Source organism: Eschscholzia californica, unplaced genomic scaffold, assembly GCF_041429995.1.
Source record: "Eschscholzia californica isolate CP2 unplaced genomic scaffold, dmEscCali1.0.p SCAF_5, whole genome shotgun sequence".
Taxonomy (NCBI): domain Eukaryota; kingdom Viridiplantae; phylum Streptophyta; class Magnoliopsida; order Ranunculales; family Papaveraceae; genus Eschscholzia; species Eschscholzia californica.
In genome coordinates, this window is record NW_028238472.1 from 17,463,825 (window position 1) to 17,481,691 (window position 17,867).

The following is a 17,867-nucleotide window of genomic DNA, read 5'->3' on the forward strand; positions in this document are numbered from 1 at the left end:
ATCATTAGTTGATTGAATAATTTTATATGGTAAGAGCCAGAACTTAGATGACAGAAACCGCAATAACTTCGACTCTTCAAGTGGCGTTCTGCTTTAATGCACATCTGACTTGTCTGAATGGTCTGACTCTTTTTAATTTCAAAATGCTTGCTTTTTGTCTAACTCGTCCGTGCTAATTTGGAGTCTTTTTTTTTTTGATGACATGAGTCCGTTTGTATTGAGAGTCCATTACTCAAAATATAAAATGACTATTGAACCTCTTACTAAAGCAAGTCATACGCAGACAAAAGGTACACAAACTTAAATCATATTTTTCCTTAAAAATAGTCCAGAAAACCATGATAATTTTTTTTCCATTTTTTTGCAAATCTTACAAATTATGTTTGCAGAGTGCAAAATCAGCTTGTAGATAATGCAAACTCTGTTTGCAGAATACAAATCCGGTTTACAGATCTTGCAAGCTCTATTTGCAAAAATAATCTGATTGCTAGTTAGCAATATTAACACATGAATCATAAATGTACACAATAATCTTGACACTTTTAGCGATTTCAAAACTAACTTGTTTTTTTTGTTTATTATGTAAAATATTTTGATTGGAAAGCTCCATTTCTATGAAACTCATTGTAATCTGCCCTAATAACCCTAACTTCACGAAGAACAATAAACAAGTTGCTAGTCCACTTCCGAATAATAACATTTGAAAAGGAACATTTCCAAAATCTGTGTTTCACCGATCAATTGTAATATAGCAGTCAAGTCCGTTGCCACAGAAGATGTTTTTCGACCATTAGCTATGAATGTGAGTGGTAAAGATAAGTGGGGTTCAAGCGACAGAGTAAACACTCAACAAACAAATTGGGAGAACTAAAAGTGGTCAGAGGGGCGAGTTCTAGCATAACAAAAATCTTTAACAGAATAGAAGAAACAATGAATGATATCTAAGTACATGTTCTCTGTTTCTCAAAAAATAAAAATAATAAAAGCGATTTCGCAAAAATATTCAATCTTTAGTACTGTGCGGGAAAATAAAGAATAGTTAAAGACACTCGCTATACGGACCCGTAATATATTGGGACCTATATCTGAAAACTGAACCCTTGCTTCGATCATCTCTCTAACTTAAACATTAGCCGCTGGCGATGATCTCGTGAATAGCATCACTAACAGCTTCATCTTCTGCTCTAACAGCCAGCTTCATTGCAACCTGCTTTGGCCCATCGATCCCGAACGATAATCTTACAAGCACCTTAACATTACCCAAAAACACACCCGATAGAAGACATGTATGAGACCTTGAATTGCTCGGAACTACTTCAGTACCCTGCATTGTATCACAGTACCCCATGAGTTTATGAGTAAGGTTATATATATATATGAGAGAGAGAGAGAGAGAGAGAGAGAGAGAGAGAGGGATGACCTCGCAAGGCTGCATTCCAAGAATGTTGACGACTGCAGTGACAGCCTCTGAAAGGCTTTCTCTTACACCAAGGCCGTACTCATCAACCCGTTCACACTCTGGACCCATGCCTTCCCATGCGTTTCTGAAGTTCGATACTCCAATTTTCAACATATAATCAGCTGCAACAAGCTCAACTTCTTCCAGCTGGTACTCATCTTCGACACCATCATCCTCAACATCCCCAGTAGACGGATCAACCTGAAGGAGCAAATAGATGTTTACAATAAGAGGAATGAAACAAAAACTGGTATTATAGAAAGTTTAATGCTCTAAGGAGAACATATCATACCTCTTTAACGATGAACTTCAGGATATTAGAGAATTTTCCGAAAGCTAATCCTTCAGGCTTCTCAAAAGCCACGAAAGTCTGCCCAGGTGAATCATAAGGTAAAGATTTCAAAGGCTTGGCTGAAACTTCAGAGAATCCTTCCGCTTCCGAAGCATCGACGATAACGGATACCTGGAAGCAACCAAATACAAGAATAGAATTGTAAGAAAGTTCTCAAATGGAAGTATGAAATAGAATGATTCACTTTCAGAGAGCAATTTACATTCTCCAGTAGTTGTTCAGGAATAGTGTTTGTGCAGTTATATTGGAAGACAACGTGTTCATCGAAAACGTGCTTCACAACATTAACAGCATATTCTGTCTCAGCTTCTGTTAGCTCAACAGGCGGTGACGACTGAAAAAGATATGAAGACGAAAAAGGTAAGCATAATATTTAAATGATTCAAAATACATATACAAGATAATATCAAAGATCTAACCTTGAAAAGCTTCCCGAAACTTGAGAATTCTGGGATGGATGAAAGGACTTTCTCATAAGCATCAACTGTGGATTTCGGGCCAGCAGGAGGAGCACCTAAACCAGTCTGCTTCTTACCCGAGGCTTTCTTTTCAGCAATTGTTTGTGACTTAACCACCTTAGGTACAGATTCTATATCAAAAGGCTCCTCTGAAGGTTCCTGTATCGATTTGAAAGGATTAGACAAGAAATAAAGTAGAAAAACAAATAAAGGTTCTAAAAGAAACCTACATAGTTCTTCAAACTTGTCTCCAAGTTGACTAGGGGGATGTCAAGTGACCCGAAAAGGAATTCCTTCGCTTCCTTAGTTTCAGGTACAGAACCATCATCTCCAAGTGTATTCAGATAGAGGGTTGCTCTGTCACGAACCTGTTGACAGAAAATTATTCGGGAAAGAGAGTACCCAAAGATTCATTACAACATGAAATAAAAAAAAACAAAGACACAAGACTTGGACAAATTGCAGTAGATCGAACTGAAGAGTTGTTGATCATACAAAAAACTCAATAAGAAGATATCATAAAACACACACTTGACAAGCCATAAAAAAATTGCTGTCATGCGACGCTTCTAATATGTGTTTGATTGGAATGTGACGCTAGACGATTAACTGGCCTTTCCCAAATATGGATATCAGCAAAGTAAAAGAAACTTCCTAAAACCCTCCCATCCCCTCGATCCTAAATATGAATTACAGCACAGCAAATAATTTCATTTAAGAAGTTAACAGACAAATTAACTTTAAAGCAAGAGGTTCAATTGTTTAGAGTGAAACTGACCTCATCGTCACTGTCAAAGAGGCACCTTCTCAACAAAATAAATATACGGGGCTGCAATAATAAACCAATTGTTAAGTCCCATAACTGTTGAATACAATCACAAGATGCTGAGAATAAAGCACCCAAAATTACCTTCAACGATTCAACAACAGCACCAAACTTCGCCAATGTGCTTACAGCACTAGATCGAACAGTAGCATTCTCAAGAATGACCCGATTATAGATGTAACGGATGTATTTACTGGGATCTGATGTCTTAGGCCCTTCATCTCCCAGAAAATGAAGAATCTGAGAAAAGAACAAGAAATTTATTTAAAATAAATAAGAAATGGAAACTGAGGCTTTGAGCGAATCAGTAGGAAAAACTTTTACCTGGGTAGAAAGGTATGTGAATTCACAATCCTCAATAAATTCGCAGAGATGAAATAATCCACTCTCTTTTGCATCTGGTATGTCCCTTATAAGGATTACAATTGAGTCAACAATTGCCTTTTTGTATTCAAAACCCCCTTCTTCCCTGAGAGTGTTGCTTAAAAAGTTCATCCTGGTAGGTAGGAACAGTAAGATTAGAAAACGAAGAAAGTAAATAGTTTGAAACAAGGTTGACCCCTTCAAGAGCAGAAGAAAATATGGAACAGAGAACTGAAAATAGATAACTATAAACATTAGCTCTCTTTAAGTCTTCAAAACTAAGAGTATAAGATTGCTTACAATGATCGGTACTTGAGAGGAAACTTTAAGCACAATGATCGAATAGCTTCAACTACAACAATCTTGAACTCATCTGCGATATCAGACATAAAATTGGTTATCTGTTTCATCAAGCGATCAACACTTGACTCGTTTCCAGTCTTCAACAGTGTAGTGATAGCTAGAGTAGCAATGCTTCGGTTTTGGTCTGAAATTAAGCTCTCCATATCAATATTGCAGTTTGTAACGGCCATTGGATGTGTCATTGCAACCTAACAATTGAAGTGAAAAAGAAATTGGATAAATGATATACACAACTATCATGGGAATAACAGAAGAAAACGGTTTTAAAAGAAAAGGACGGAAACGTGCCTTGTTTAAAGTTCGAACGGCAGCAAAACGGAGCACTGGTTTGGACGAACTCAAGAATAGTTGTAGAACAGTGATTGCAGGAGTTAATTCTCGGTTTGAAACACCATTTAGCTCTGTTATTGCTCTAGCAGCTTCAAAAATTACCATTTCTGCTTTATGACGCAGACAGCTCTCGAGGTAATCATAATATGGTCGATCACCTGTTGGTGTGTTAACGCCTGTCTCACGTATCACCTACATAAAATTTCCATTCAATCTTCATAAACAAATATAATATTTTTTAAGAATATAAACAGAAGATACGAATACATATTCACATTTGACATTATTTAAAAAAAACTAACCTGCGAAGTATAGCGAATCAAGAGGCATTGGGCCAACGGCGAGCGAACTGTTCCTTTTGTCAAGCTGGTAACTAACTTACTTACAGCCAGTCGGTCATTTTGCCGAATCTGCCATTTCAAAACCCACTAACAATCTCAGTATTTCCCAAATGAAACCTTTTCATGTATTCGCCAGTGTTTTAATAGCTATATCTATCACAGATGACAGACCTTACAGTCTATGTCTCTTATCGATTCTATATTAGAAACATTTTTTTCCTCAAGGATCAAACATAAGTTCACATATTCAGATTCCGGAACCAATATGTAAAGAGTAAATCAGGAAGTAGTTGGCAAAGTAACAAACCTAAATTTGTATCTGACGTAGATACGAATCAAAATTTTCATAACTTCTTCACTGATCACTACAAGTCTACAAGTAATAGCTATTAGCAAGACCAACAACTGCTGCAATTACAACTTTTTAGTGACAAGAAGACATTATCTCGGAAATGAAGAGCTGGCAATTGTAAACCGCAACTAAGATTATCTAGGAGCATACTATAATATGTCAATTGAAGCCTCCAAACTGCTCTAATTGACTTAGGTTATGCAGGTCAGATTTGAGAACATTTGATTGAAAGAATTTGGATTTTGGCTACTGCAGTTAATAAAGTCATAAACTATAAAAACGCAAATTTCAACTTCTAGCAGATGGAATCCAAGGTATTAGAATGTAGTCTGTGAAAAATCGAGAATGACAATTGACTCACAAAGCAAGCAACCACCAAACCAGTCGACTATATAATGAAGTTTGCTCAATGATGTGAACTCCTTCAACTTAATTTGCAACTCATCAAACTCTGAAAGTACTTCGATTTTTTTTAACTACTGAGAAATTAAAAATGGAAAGTTTAAACTTTACCTGGTGGAGAAGAGCCAAAGCATGGAACTGTACGAGAGCCGCCCTTGACTGAACAGCTTCTTGTACCTCATTACTCCACCGCCTCACGATTTCTGGGTTTGTCTAATTTAAATAGAAAAAAAAGAGTAAGAGAACATGTTGAAAGTGGCGGTAATATTCTGCTAGCTAGAGTCTAGAACAAATTGTCATAGTATGGCACCTGAAGCAAGTGAATTCCGCTAACAAGAGCAGCACTGGCGACTACAGGGTTCTTGTCAACTATTGCCTGCTTCAAGTATCTCTCTATTTGAGTGAGAAGGGTTCCATCTGTAATTCTACAAAGGACCCTAATCGCATTTGCCCTGTACATATCGGACTTGCTATTCATATCCTTCATCAACGAACTTGTGACAATGATAACCTTGACAAAGACAAACATGGTTAACTTTTGAAAAGAAGTGATCAAGGGGATTCTACATTCTACAAATATTAAATAGATTTCAAGATATTACTTCATCTGACGACGGGGAAAGTTCCTTGATGATCAAGTAAACCATTCTTCTCAATCCTATATCCTTGGACTGAAAAAGCTTTGTGACTGCAAAGAACACTTCAGTGGCTTCGACCTACAAATATGCATAGATTATTAAGAAATGGCACAAAAAGTGAAACTTTTGCTATTACAGAGGTACATAACAATACAAAAACGGTTATAAACAACCTGCTCGAAAAGAAAAAACTAACCTTTGTGAATGACTCTCCTTGGTTGAGTAAATACAAAAGTTTTGTGATCACCTACATTAATGGAGGATAACCCAAAAAATCAATCCCAAAATAAGCAAGCAAAAGAGATTCAATCAAGCATTCAAGCTACCATTAGAACTCGCTATGCAATCCCTAGATAATACCTGAGAGCATCTCCTTGGATCAAGCTGAGGATCATGGAAAACTCTAGCTTCTTGAAGGACTGCCCCCTTCTCGATCCCTAGAAAGGGTGAGTACTCTGCTGCAAAACAATTGAAAATCAAACAAAATTTCTTAAAAAATCTACTTTTTTTTTTTTTTTTGCCAACTTCAAAATCTTCTTGTTAAACAAGTACTTCACAATTAAGTAACAAATAAGATCCAAAATCCAAATAAATTAACAATCCCAAATACTAATCTAAACTAAAATTTCCAGAAAAGAGAATTGAATTAGGCATCAGATCTAGCAAATTAAATCGAATAAGTTTCTTCAGAATTGTAGATCTATGGTAGAAATGAATTGATCTGAGTACTCCATAATGTGAATGAAGAATTCTTCAAATGCAAACCCAAGTAGAAATCTTTGTTACATTAACGTAATGAGAACGTAATGAGAACGAAACGAATTGAAAAATGAAAGTGAAGAAAGAAAATTTGAAATTAGTGAAGAGAAGAGATCTTGATTGAATCGAATTGATTGGTTTAAAAAAACACACCTTCTTCATCTTGATCATCATCTTTCTTTATGAGAGGTTGAGCCATTGTTGTTATTAGTTGCAGAGATCTGAGTTTGAGTTGGGTAGGAAGAGTTTCTCTCTCTCGCTCTCTCTATAAATTTCTCTCTTTCCTTGGGAGTTAAAAGAAGTAGAAGTAGAGGCGCTGTCGACGGATCGGGTTTGAGACTTTGAGCTCAACTTTGAACCCAATTCCAATATCTACCATTGGGAAATGGTAATTTTACTATTTTAGTAAGAATAATTTCCAAAAAACCCCCTAGTTTAAGTTTTATTTCACGTTTGACACCTTAACTTTGTTTGGAAATGCAAATATTTACTAGTTGTTCGAAGGATTCCACCTGAAACTCAATTAGAGCATCTCCAACGGGACACTTAGCAATGAGGAGTTTTAGAGTTTTTATTGAGTGTCAACGTGTCGGTTCCGGTTCGGGTATTTAATTATCCAGAACCGTAACCTATAAATTGTAACGGTTTCGGTTCTTGACGGTTCCGGTACCGGTACCTCAATCAAAGGATCCAGAACCGGAACCTTTGAAATTCTCGGGTACCCATTGAGTATTCACAAGAGTATATCAAATATTTCTTAAAGTAGAAGAATTTGCATTAATCTAGTGAAAAGAAATACCCTAAACGACATAAATCCTTAAATAAGCAAATCTCTCGGTTACAATAGTTGATGAGTATAAGAGATTAGAGATTAGTGGAATCAAGAAAGAAGAAATGAATCTTTATGTTATATTAACTCACTCACCTTTGTGTTTTATAAATAAGCTTTCAACCAAGAAAAAGAGGATTTGATAAATTTCACAACTTGGTGAGAAAAACCCTGACGTACAAGAATACTATATAATCTAGGGTAGTTTTTCGTATTATCTCGGGTACCCGACGGATATACCCGATAAAGACCCGCCTCGTAATCGGGTCCTATCGGGTGTATCCATTTAAGACCCGATTTCCTTAATGGATTTAACCTATACCCAAAACCTACCCATTAAGACTCGGGTCGGTTCGGTTCTCGGGTAAACGGGTACCCTTTGCCACCCCTAGATCAGACTAGGGATAGGCTCAAAAAATCGGTTATGCAATCGATGTTCACCCCTACTATGGAGATCTCTAAAATAACTTTATTTGATGCACATGTCACTCTTGAATTTAATAGGAAAAAATAGTTAGAAAATAAAAATTTTATTAGTTTAAAGTTTAGAGAGTAATGAGGTGACACTTTAAAACCAAACTCAAGAAGACACTCTAATTGTATAGTATCTCTATTGAAAGTCTATATAAATCGCTCCACATCATCTTGTAGTGTCTAATAGAGGTCTCGTTGGAAAAGGTTTTTTAATAAAAATTCTAAGTGGCACTTTTAAGTTTGAGTGTCCCATTGGAGATGATCTTAATCTATACATCTTCTTCATCCCATCTCATTGTTATCTTCTCTTAATAATTTAATTTTTTGCTCACATCTTCTTCATCGTTTTTAAAAAGAAAAATTTATTTTAGAGATCCGACAAAGTGAACCCTCCTTCGCTGTTGACGAAAGGAGTCTTTACCTTCAGTAGATCTCGTGAATAGAAAGATAAAAATAAAATTGAAATATTGTGAAAAGAAGAATAGATGAAGGAGCGAGAATCGAAAAAGGAAGGAGGGAAAGAACCACTTACTTAACTAAGGATAATTTTGGGAGGAAAATACCTACTAAGACCAAATCTACATTTGGTAAGAATGCGGAAAATATCTATTTAGACCAAATCTACATTTGGTAAGAGTTCGGAAACAAATGAAGAAACTGGTCATAAACCAAGGGACTATTTGGGAATTAACCTTTTTTTTGTTATGGATTAAATGTTCGTGTTTACCAAATCTTAAGGAATTTGAATATGAGTCCATGGGTATATAAACCAAAAATAATTTGATAATAGGTTTATAGACCAATCTTCTCAGATTATGGATTATTAGTCCTTTTACAGAAAGGGTATAAAGTATGCATCATTTATAGAGTAATACCAAATGTGTCCCAATTCAAAAAACCCCGAGGGTTTTAGGAAAATTTCCCAAACCAGTGGGCGTGATTTGGGGGGGATCTTTATGCACCTAAACCGAATAGATCTCACTCCTCTTAAATACCCTTTCTCTCTCTAAACCTACTCGATTTGGGTTTTCCACAAATCTTCCGGATTTGTTGAAGAAAAACCCTAAAGGGATTGTTGGAACCCAAAAAGGTAGCATCCTTTCATCTTCTCCATTCTTCTTTTCCATTGAAGAACCTGTTCAGGTGAAAAGGTAAGCTGGTTCATAAACCTCTTTTCGTTATCAAATCGGTTTTAAACGAAACGTCTGTTACTTTTCATTGAAATCATTATAAATTGTTGTTGCATGTCCTTTTCACTTTCTATTGAAGAGGATTTGTTGATTTTGGTAAAGATTTCTATGGAAATAGAACGTTTCTTTTCGGTTTAATGTCTGTTTAAATCGTTTAGGGTTTTTTCGTTCAAAGATTTTTAACAAAACAGGGTAAAAAATCAGTTTTGTTTCATGAATAATAGATCTTTAGTTTTTTAGAAAGATAATCTTAACATTAAAATTTTTACTTTTATTTGAAAAACCTAATTCTTATTTTGAAACTCTTATTTCTGTCTCAAAATCAGATCCTTTAGTGTAAAAAAAACCAATAATTTCTTGAAAATGAAACCATTATTTTTGGTTTAGGGTTTAATGAAAATGTTGTTTATTGCAGCAAAAGGTTGAAGATGGCACCTAAAAGTAAATCGACATCGAAAGTTACGGAAGAAATAACATCAGTAAGGAGTCCATTGAAAAGAAAAGCAACTGTTGAAGAAGTTGTTGGAAAGAAGAAATCCAAAAGTAAAGAAACATCAATTTTTGAGGTAATGTGTCTGGCAAATGATATAATTTATTGATATTGTAAATTTATATTGATAAACTATGATTCATTTACATATCAGTGTTAATCTATTTAGAGTTTCTCACTTATTGTATATATAAATTTTGAATATGTATTAAATTATACATTCTGTATATAGATTGTTTTATAATGTATTATAAATTATGCGTACTTTACATAATTTATGTTAAAATGTACCATATTGATTTTTGTGTTATTGTACAGGTTGGTGTGAGTTCTAAAAGTTTGAAATTGAAGGATAAAGGAAGTGGGAGTAAATGGGTTGATATTGTAGGGGAACAAAAGCTAATTCCGGAGCAAAAGACATCTGCTCTATTCAGATACACCCTTAGTAAACCAATAAAGTTGATAAATAGCATCCGTAGCTATATGACTGAAGAAATGAAGGAGGAGATAAGCAAAACTCCTTTCAACCAACTATTTGATGCTATAGCAGAAGGTACTATATTAAGGGAGAATTATACTACTCGTCCAACTACTGCCATTTTGGATGTTCTTTGTCGATATAAGAAATCGACTAAGAAATTTGTTATTGGGGGTGTTGAAATCGAATTCAAACCTGAATATGTCTCTATGTTGTTGGGAATGCCCATGGAGGGTTCTGAATATGAAGCTTTTCCAAAGAAAAACGATATAGATCCTTTGAAGTGTGCGTTCTTAACCAAGTATTTGAAGGAAACACTTGAAGCATCCAGGAACAAAAATATGGGTCTTTTTAGTGCTGTTGTTGGTAATGCACTTCAGAAATGTGTGAGGAATAGTGAACCAACAATAGAATTTGTTGGTCTTCTAATAATGATGTTATCGGCGAGCTTCCTGTTTGCGACTTTGGCGGGTTTCACTGTATTGCCAAGCATTTATAAGAACATCCAATCTAGAAGAGCTATCAACAGGGTGTCATGGCCAAGAGCCATACACTCATATATGATGGACACGATCGACAAACATTCAGAAGACCCAACCAAAGCATCTGGTTGCTTGTTACTTTTGTCAGTGAGTTACATTTTTAGAACCAATTTTTATAGTATAAATTACATAATATTTCATATAAAGTATGAGTTATTTACAATTTCTTTTTTTGTAGTTCTGGGTGTGCATGCATACTAATTTGTATCCGAAAAATGCACTGAATGCAACAAAATACCCAAGGTTCTTGAGGTGGTCTGTGGATGGATTTAGTAATGAGATGGAAAAAGATCTAGCTGCACTGGTACCTGAGCAGGTATAATTAACTTTTTTTGTGTTTTTTCATGAATGAAATTTATAATTGTTTATAAGTAAGTTATACTTTTATGTACAGTATATGTAATTTATCGTAAATTGTGTAATTTCAGAAGGTTTGTTGTTTGCAAGTACATAAGACTCTAAAATTTTTGTAACTTTGGATGCAGGTTTTTGAGGATGTTGTGGATGATGTTAGGGAAGAAGAGAAGGAAATGTTAAAGTTTACTGAAAAGGTATTAGTGGAAATACCTTTTGATGATCAGTTGAATAACATGGAGATGATAGAATCCATGAGTAGAGAAGTGAATAAACAAAGAGAAGATTTGAAGAAAAAGGACGAGGAAATTAAAAGTTTGAGAAATGAAGTAATACAACTGAAGAAACTTTTAAAGTCTGAACAGAGGGATGAATCATTGATTCATCAGGAATATAATGAAGGAAATGGTGGAGTTAATGTGGACCAGAATGAGGAGGAAAATAATCTTGGGGAGAGAGATAATGTCAATGATGAGAAGATTGATGGAGGACAACCAGATGATGAGGTTCAGGAAGAACAAAATGTTCAAGAACAACAACAGGAAGGTTAGTAAATTATATTAATTTTTCTGTATTTAAGTATAATTTATGGTAAATGACAGATACTTTGTAGTTAATATTATTCTTACATGAAAAATGATAGATACTTTTTGTTAATTTTTATGATAAATGATATAATTTTCATGATTCATGATTGCAGATGAAGATGGTAATGTACCATGCACAACCATTGTGTTGGTGCCTAATGAGGAAGAGAAGAATTATAGTTCAACTCCAAATTTTTCTTTGGGAATAGATTTCACAAATCCACCTGACTTCTCCGACGTTGTTCAAGTTGCAAAATCCTATAAAGAGAATGCTGAAACAGAAGCAAATGATGATGACTCTGTCGAGACTACTCCAACAATAGTGAGGAAGAAGAGAACAAAATCAAAAGCTATCGGATAAACCATTTGATCCTGTTGAAAGACCAAAACAGAATTCTCTAATTAAGAGGATCAAGCAAGCTCCAAGAACAAGGAAGCTCACTGAAAAAGCCGAGCCAAAAGAAAAGGCTGACAAAGACAAAAAGAAGGAAATTGCGAAAAAGGAAGTAGTGAATGTTGAAGAAGTGGATAAAAAGGGGAAGGAAGTTTCAATTGAGGATGATGAAAAACTTAGCAACTGAAAGAGAAGCAAAGTATGGAAGAAAGTGAAAGATAATGAGAAAGGGCTGCTTGAGGAGTTTAACCAAGGAGTGAAGATGAAGTAATGAAATAGAAGTTTTTTTTGTCGTTGTCTATGTTTTGGAATGTTTTGTTGTTTGTGATACATTATGATGTTTGTAACAAACATAATATGTTATTTCTAATATAATATAACTATTTAGCTATAAATTCAGTTCTTATAACTAACAACAATTAATATGCAGAACAATTGTATGGGAATCTAATCTGACGAGTGATGTTAGAGGAAGAGAGGTGAATTGGCTTATAATGAACTGCGAAACAGATGCTCAGATTATAAATTGGTGGTCAAAGCATCTATCTTCCCAAGTTTTGGTTGGAGCTGGACAAGTGTTCGTTCTCGCGTCTGAATTATGGGTAAGTTTTAGTTAAAGAATTCATAATTTCATTGAAGATGATTTTTTAAACCATACATTACAATTTTGATATAGATAAAAGATTTAGTATCAATAGTATAGTATGTATAATTTACTGCATATATGTATATAGATTCAAAAATTACATATACTTTATTCAGAAGTATTCATACTGACATGTACAATATGTCGATTTTATTTCACAGACAATGATAAATTGCAAGTCAACTCAGGCAAACATAGACCCCCATCTATCAGATCGGTTAAGAAATGAGGTTGAAAGAGGGCTAATATCTTATATAGTTGCTCCAATGTGTCATTCGATGATTACAGATGTTAGTAGGGGTATTCATTGGACTTTGTTAGTATTTTATTACTTTGATCAGTCTTGGACCCATTACAACTCATTATTCTTTGACACAAAGCTACATAAACAATGTGAAGAAAATGCTGCAAAGTATGGACAATACATATTAGATGTGCTTCACAAAACTAAATATGTGAGTCCTGAATTTAAAAAAAAATGTAAGGTTTCGAAGATGCCGTATGATCATCAACAAGGAGAAAAGTAAGTAACAAAGATTTATTATTTTTTTGCTTACTGTAATACATACATATAGTTTTATAGTTTAATAATTATTTGGTGGTTTCATGATAAATATTTTATCAATGATTGACAGTGCGGATTGTGGACTATTTGTTATGCTTCATATGGATTTAGTATTCATGAAACATTACAAATGGGGAGTACCAAATGAATATCTTGCGGACGATTGGATTGAATTAGCTCAGCGTAAAAGAGCGGAGGTGACATACGAGCTATTGTATGAAACAAGAGATCTGTGGAAAAAAAAATTTAATATAGTTTTAATTTAAGTAAGGTTTTATTATTTCGATTTGAAACTAGTTGTAATGACTTTTATTTGACTGTTTGAAATTCAATATATTTGGTGAGTATGTATTTTTTAATTATAAATATCATATTTGTTGAAAAAGTTACTGAAATTTATCAAGTTTCTTCCTTTATTTTTTGATACAAGTATGAAATGAACAACATGTAAATTGTGAAATGTAGGATAAAGTATGCATTAGTTGTGCAACACAGTTATTCTGTTCAAATAAATGATGTTTAATGAATTCAAAATTTTCCAATGAAATCCTCCAAATATATAATAGCACGATCTAAAGTATGAGAGGTATTTGGTGTTCTTTATGAGTTATATTTGGGGGGATGATTCAGAATTTCTTATTTATTTGGTGTTCTTTATGGATTTTTTGTGCTAAAGTACGAAATTTTTTATCAAGTATAAAAATAGAATAGTTAAACAAAACGTATAATTCAAACATTGAGAATTTCTAATTTATTTGAATTAAAATTATATGTTACATAAGGGTAACATATGTGAATACATCAAATGTTTGCCCTACATGTTTTGCGGTTGTGGTATGAAGGTTGCTTACACCTACCACATATCCTTAATTTCCTTGGCATGTTTCCCGAACTCTCGATCCGTACTGTTCTTGGACGACCAGGTCTACGACGAATCAACGGTGGGAGAATTTTGGTAGCTTCATCAAAAGTTCGTGGTTCATCAAAATTGGATATAGGCATTATATGTTCCTGGTAAGTCTTCACATAAGACTCAGTTGTCCAAATAGGATCGTAAAAACAAGCTTTTAATGCACAACATGGCATGCTCACAAGGAACACCATCAACTTGCCACCTTCTACAAGTACAAGAAATAAGAAGAAGATTAACACAATGAGATGGTTTCGAGTAAACCTCGAATATGAATGGGGCTGCCTGGGCAATATTCCAAGTTGCGGCACTATCATATTTTGCTTTCAACAGATCAGTGATGGTTGGACACAAGAAGGTGATCCATTTTTTAGACAATTCGCGTGCTGTATTCATTTTGTTCATTATATGAATACGAATTGCCTCCAACATTGCTGTAATTGGTAGTCCGCGAGCATGTCGAATCTGATTGTTAAAGGACTCTGATAGTTGAGATGATATAGCTGTGTATCTGTAAAAAAACATTGTATATAAATTTTTTATATTTTGTTATAATAATGATAATTTTTGCAAAGAAAATTCATACTGTAAAGTAAATATCAGATTTATGTTGTGTAAAGTACATGTAATTTTTTAATAATTTCAAAACTTTATAAAGTAAACTTCATAATGTTTAAAAAATAAATCAAAATAGATAATCAAATGAATATAATATTGTCTGATCGTACCTTATACCGGGAAAGAAAGCATCTGCCCAAGAAGCAGGGTCTAAGGATTGAAAAAATGCAGCAACTTTTGAACCACCCATCAGTATCATCTGGTTAATAGTTGCGTGATACTCAGATTCGGGAAGAGCTCTAGCAGCCTTGAAAATCAATGTTTGGAAGAATTTTGATTTTCTAGCTCTATTTGCCAATCTTAAATTCAAATTGTTCCTTAGATGCCAAACACAAAAGGAATGGTGTGCTGTCGGGAAAATGTTCTTAACACCGTTGATTATACCATTGTGACGGTCTGAAATAAAGATATACGTCTTTTCCATATTCAGAGCATTGCGTAAATGCCTTAGAAACCAGTCGCAATTTTGGTCATTCTCAACATCAACAACAGAATAAGCTAATGGAAATAGACCTTTAAATTAATAATATGGTTAGTGAAATTATCAAAAGTTTATCCTTTATAAGGCATACTTCTTTAAAATGTATATCTAATGATCGGTAAAGTTGTTTTAATTTATAATAAATTATCAAACATGTACATAATATGATGTAATGAGATGTTGAAAAAGGCAATACTTCTTCATTAATTATGTAAAGTTTAAGAATGTTCAGAAAATACCATTGTTACCGTCTTTAGCCACAACAGCGAGTATGCACCCGTTAAAACGAGTTTTGCAAAATGTCTCATCCACATATATAACTGGTCGACAGTATTGAAAGCCAACCATATAAGGATGTGGTGCAATGAAAATTCTTTTAAATCTCCGAGTTACATCGTCAACTTCCAGTTGTACTATGCTGTTTGGGTTGGTACGAGAAAAGGCATCAGCATACCATCTAAGTTTTGCATAGGAATCTCCTTCTTGACCAAATGCTTCATTCATTGCAACTTTCTTCCCCTCATAAGTGTAGTAATATGGAAGTTGGACAGCGTAATCTTTCAAGAAACATTTCTTCAGACTTGCTGTGGAACGATCTGGGCTTCTTGTAACCTCATCTAAAATAAGTTTCCCAACAAATGAACTGTTTATTTTTGGTTTCTTGCTCTTCTTAATGAAATCTTCACAGTCATGTTTCATTTCCATGTCTTTCAAAATAAACATAGATTCGCATTTCAATGGCGCACATCCATGTACTATCCATTTGCAATCTTCAACAGGACATACAGCAGTTACCCGCTTCGAATCATTTTTAATAAATTTAAAATCATGCCCAGTATTTATATTATATTGCGGAAGAGCAAATCGAAAGGCTTTAGCACCCCCGGGAAATAATTGACCAGGTTCAGTAAACACTTTATCCCAACCATCCGATTTTAGTATCGTCTTCTTGCTTTGAATTGATGAATCTGTTTGAATCTCCATCTGTGGTGTCAAACATATAAACATTAATTGATATTGATTTAATATTTAAGCATAAATTTTAATACACCAATTGTTCAAATACGTAAACAATGTAAAATGAATAGAACAAATTACGTACTTTATAGGTATGTATGAGATTAGAAATGTTGTGTTAAAAAGTACATATAATTTGTAGTAAGTAAAACTTTAATTTATGCCTATTACAAATTTCTTTATAACACATTAGTACAAGTTGTATAATTTGTAATAAATTTTAAATATGTTTAGATATTTTTCAACAACATAATATTGTAAAAGTAAAAAAATATGTAGAATAAAGTATACATAATGTATATTACACTACATATCTTGTACTTACAGTTCTGAGATCACATACTGGAATCTAATATCCATCATTAACTGTACTATCAGTTCAATATGATCTGAGGGTAATCAAAGATCTTAAACATCTTGATAATTGAATGAAAACATCAGATCTAGATTACATGGACTCAATAAAAATGAAACAGAAATATCAAATATATGTAAGAACACTTCAGGTATAGAAGATTACAGCAAAACAGATTCAGAGTTAATGAAATGGAAAAGAAGAAAAGAAAGCCAAAAATCAAGATTTGATTTTTTTTCAAATCTTCTATATGAATCGTTAACCTATAAAGCAATAGAGATAAGATTTTAAACCTGATTACTTGTGGCTAGAATAAAGAGATAAACAGTAAAAAACCTAAATAACAATGGAGGTTTTGATGAAAGCTCTTGATTGAATACTAATCAATGGAGTTTTTTTACAGCTGGTGGTGAGTTTAATGTATGTTTAATGAAGATTTCATTTTTAGAGAGAGAGAGGGAAAGTTACTGGATTTCGGTTACGGAATATTATCAACATAGTAGTTAGTTACAAATCAAACGTGATTGGAGAGAGAAAGTTGAGATAAATATGGGGAAAATATCTTTAACAGTTTAGAATGTAAATCACGTTTAGATATTAAAGAAGGTTAATATAGGTATTAAAGATATAATGTGTATTATATGGATTTGTCTTTTCTCTCTAGATGAGACCAAAAGGACTAGATATCCATTGAAATTATTATTTAGGTTTTGAAATCCTTTTTAGGATTATAGAGGATTAAATCTCCTATTAGGACCCTATTTTTGGTCTATAAACTCAAAAATTATTTGAATATTGGTAAGTGATGTTGGGGCACCCAACTAAAAGAAAGCAAGGGAATTATATTCGAATAATATAGATAAAGTAGGTGCACTTGGTGCAATGGTTGAACACCCTTCTTAAGTCCATGAGATCGTGAGATCGAGTCTCGGTGGAAGCAGTTTGTCATTAAGATTTATCACACGTAATTTAGGCTATTAATAAAAGTAAATTATGTAATAATTTGTCGGACTTTAGGCTTCTTTGTTGTTGGGCTTTAGGCCTCTTTCATTCTTGGTTTAAATTAGGCGGTTATCGTGTTTATTACATCTTCATGATGTATCAATGCCTTGTTACGATACGTAGATCGTAGTCGAATTCTCAAAAAAAAAATATATAGATGAAGCACGATTTTATTAAGGAATAATACAGTTTTGGCCCACAATTTATGACTAACTCATCGTTTTATCCCCTATAAATATCTAGCAGTTCGATTTAGACTCAAGGAGCCAAACAATTCAAACTCTTTGAAAAC

The 17,867-nt window shown here is 33.8% G+C and overlaps 2 protein-coding genes across 4 annotated transcripts in view; both read right to left on the bottom strand.

Annotated features, from left to right (window-relative positions):
- Positions 1–17,867, bottom strand: part of LOC147537553 (uncharacterized) — an 84,173-nt gene that overhangs the window by 34,764 nt on the left and 31,542 nt on the right. The window lies entirely within an intron of this gene.
- Positions 894–6,912, bottom strand: LOC147537555 (coatomer gamma-2 subunit, putative / gamma-2 coat protein, putative / gamma-2 COP). Of its 2 annotated transcripts, none has more exons than XM_086639409.1 (18): positions 6,797–6,912; positions 6,245–6,339; positions 6,081–6,131; positions 5,849–5,962; positions 5,557–5,757; positions 5,358–5,459; positions 4,454–4,561; positions 4,110–4,343; positions 3,759–4,009; positions 3,420–3,591; positions 3,180–3,335; positions 3,048–3,098; positions 2,500–2,637; positions 2,231–2,428; positions 2,014–2,145; positions 1,752–1,922; positions 1,421–1,660; positions 894–1,324 (listed from the first exon to the last, which is right to left on the bottom strand). In XM_086639409.1, exons 1-18 carry the CDS (start codon positions 6,840–6,842, stop codon positions 1,130–1,132), a joined length of 2,655 nt encoding a protein of 884 aa, XP_086495535.1. In that variant the 5' UTR covers positions 6,843–6,912; the 3' UTR covers positions 894–1,129. The 2 variants fall into 2 exon arrangements, with proteins under 2 accessions (XP_086495535.1, XP_086495533.1); XM_086639407.1 differs by having other exon boundaries at positions 6,245–6,342.

What these genes read in the sequence shown, in the direction of transcription:
- LOC147537555 (XM_086639407.1), bottom strand. Translation starts at nt 6,842, where the DNA reads ATGGCTCAACCTCTCATAAAGAAAGATGATGATCAAGATGAAGAAG. An exon ending in CCGTTCGAACTTTAAACAAG is followed by an intron (nt 4,010 to 4,109) that starts GCACGTTTCCGT and finishes TTCAATTGTTAG; the next exon opens with GTTGCAATGACACATCCAAT. An exon ending in TTGGAATGCAGCCTTGCGAG is followed by an intron (nt 1,325 to 1,420) that starts GTCATCCCTCTC and finishes GATACAATGCAG; the next exon opens with GGTACTGAAGTAGTTCCGAG.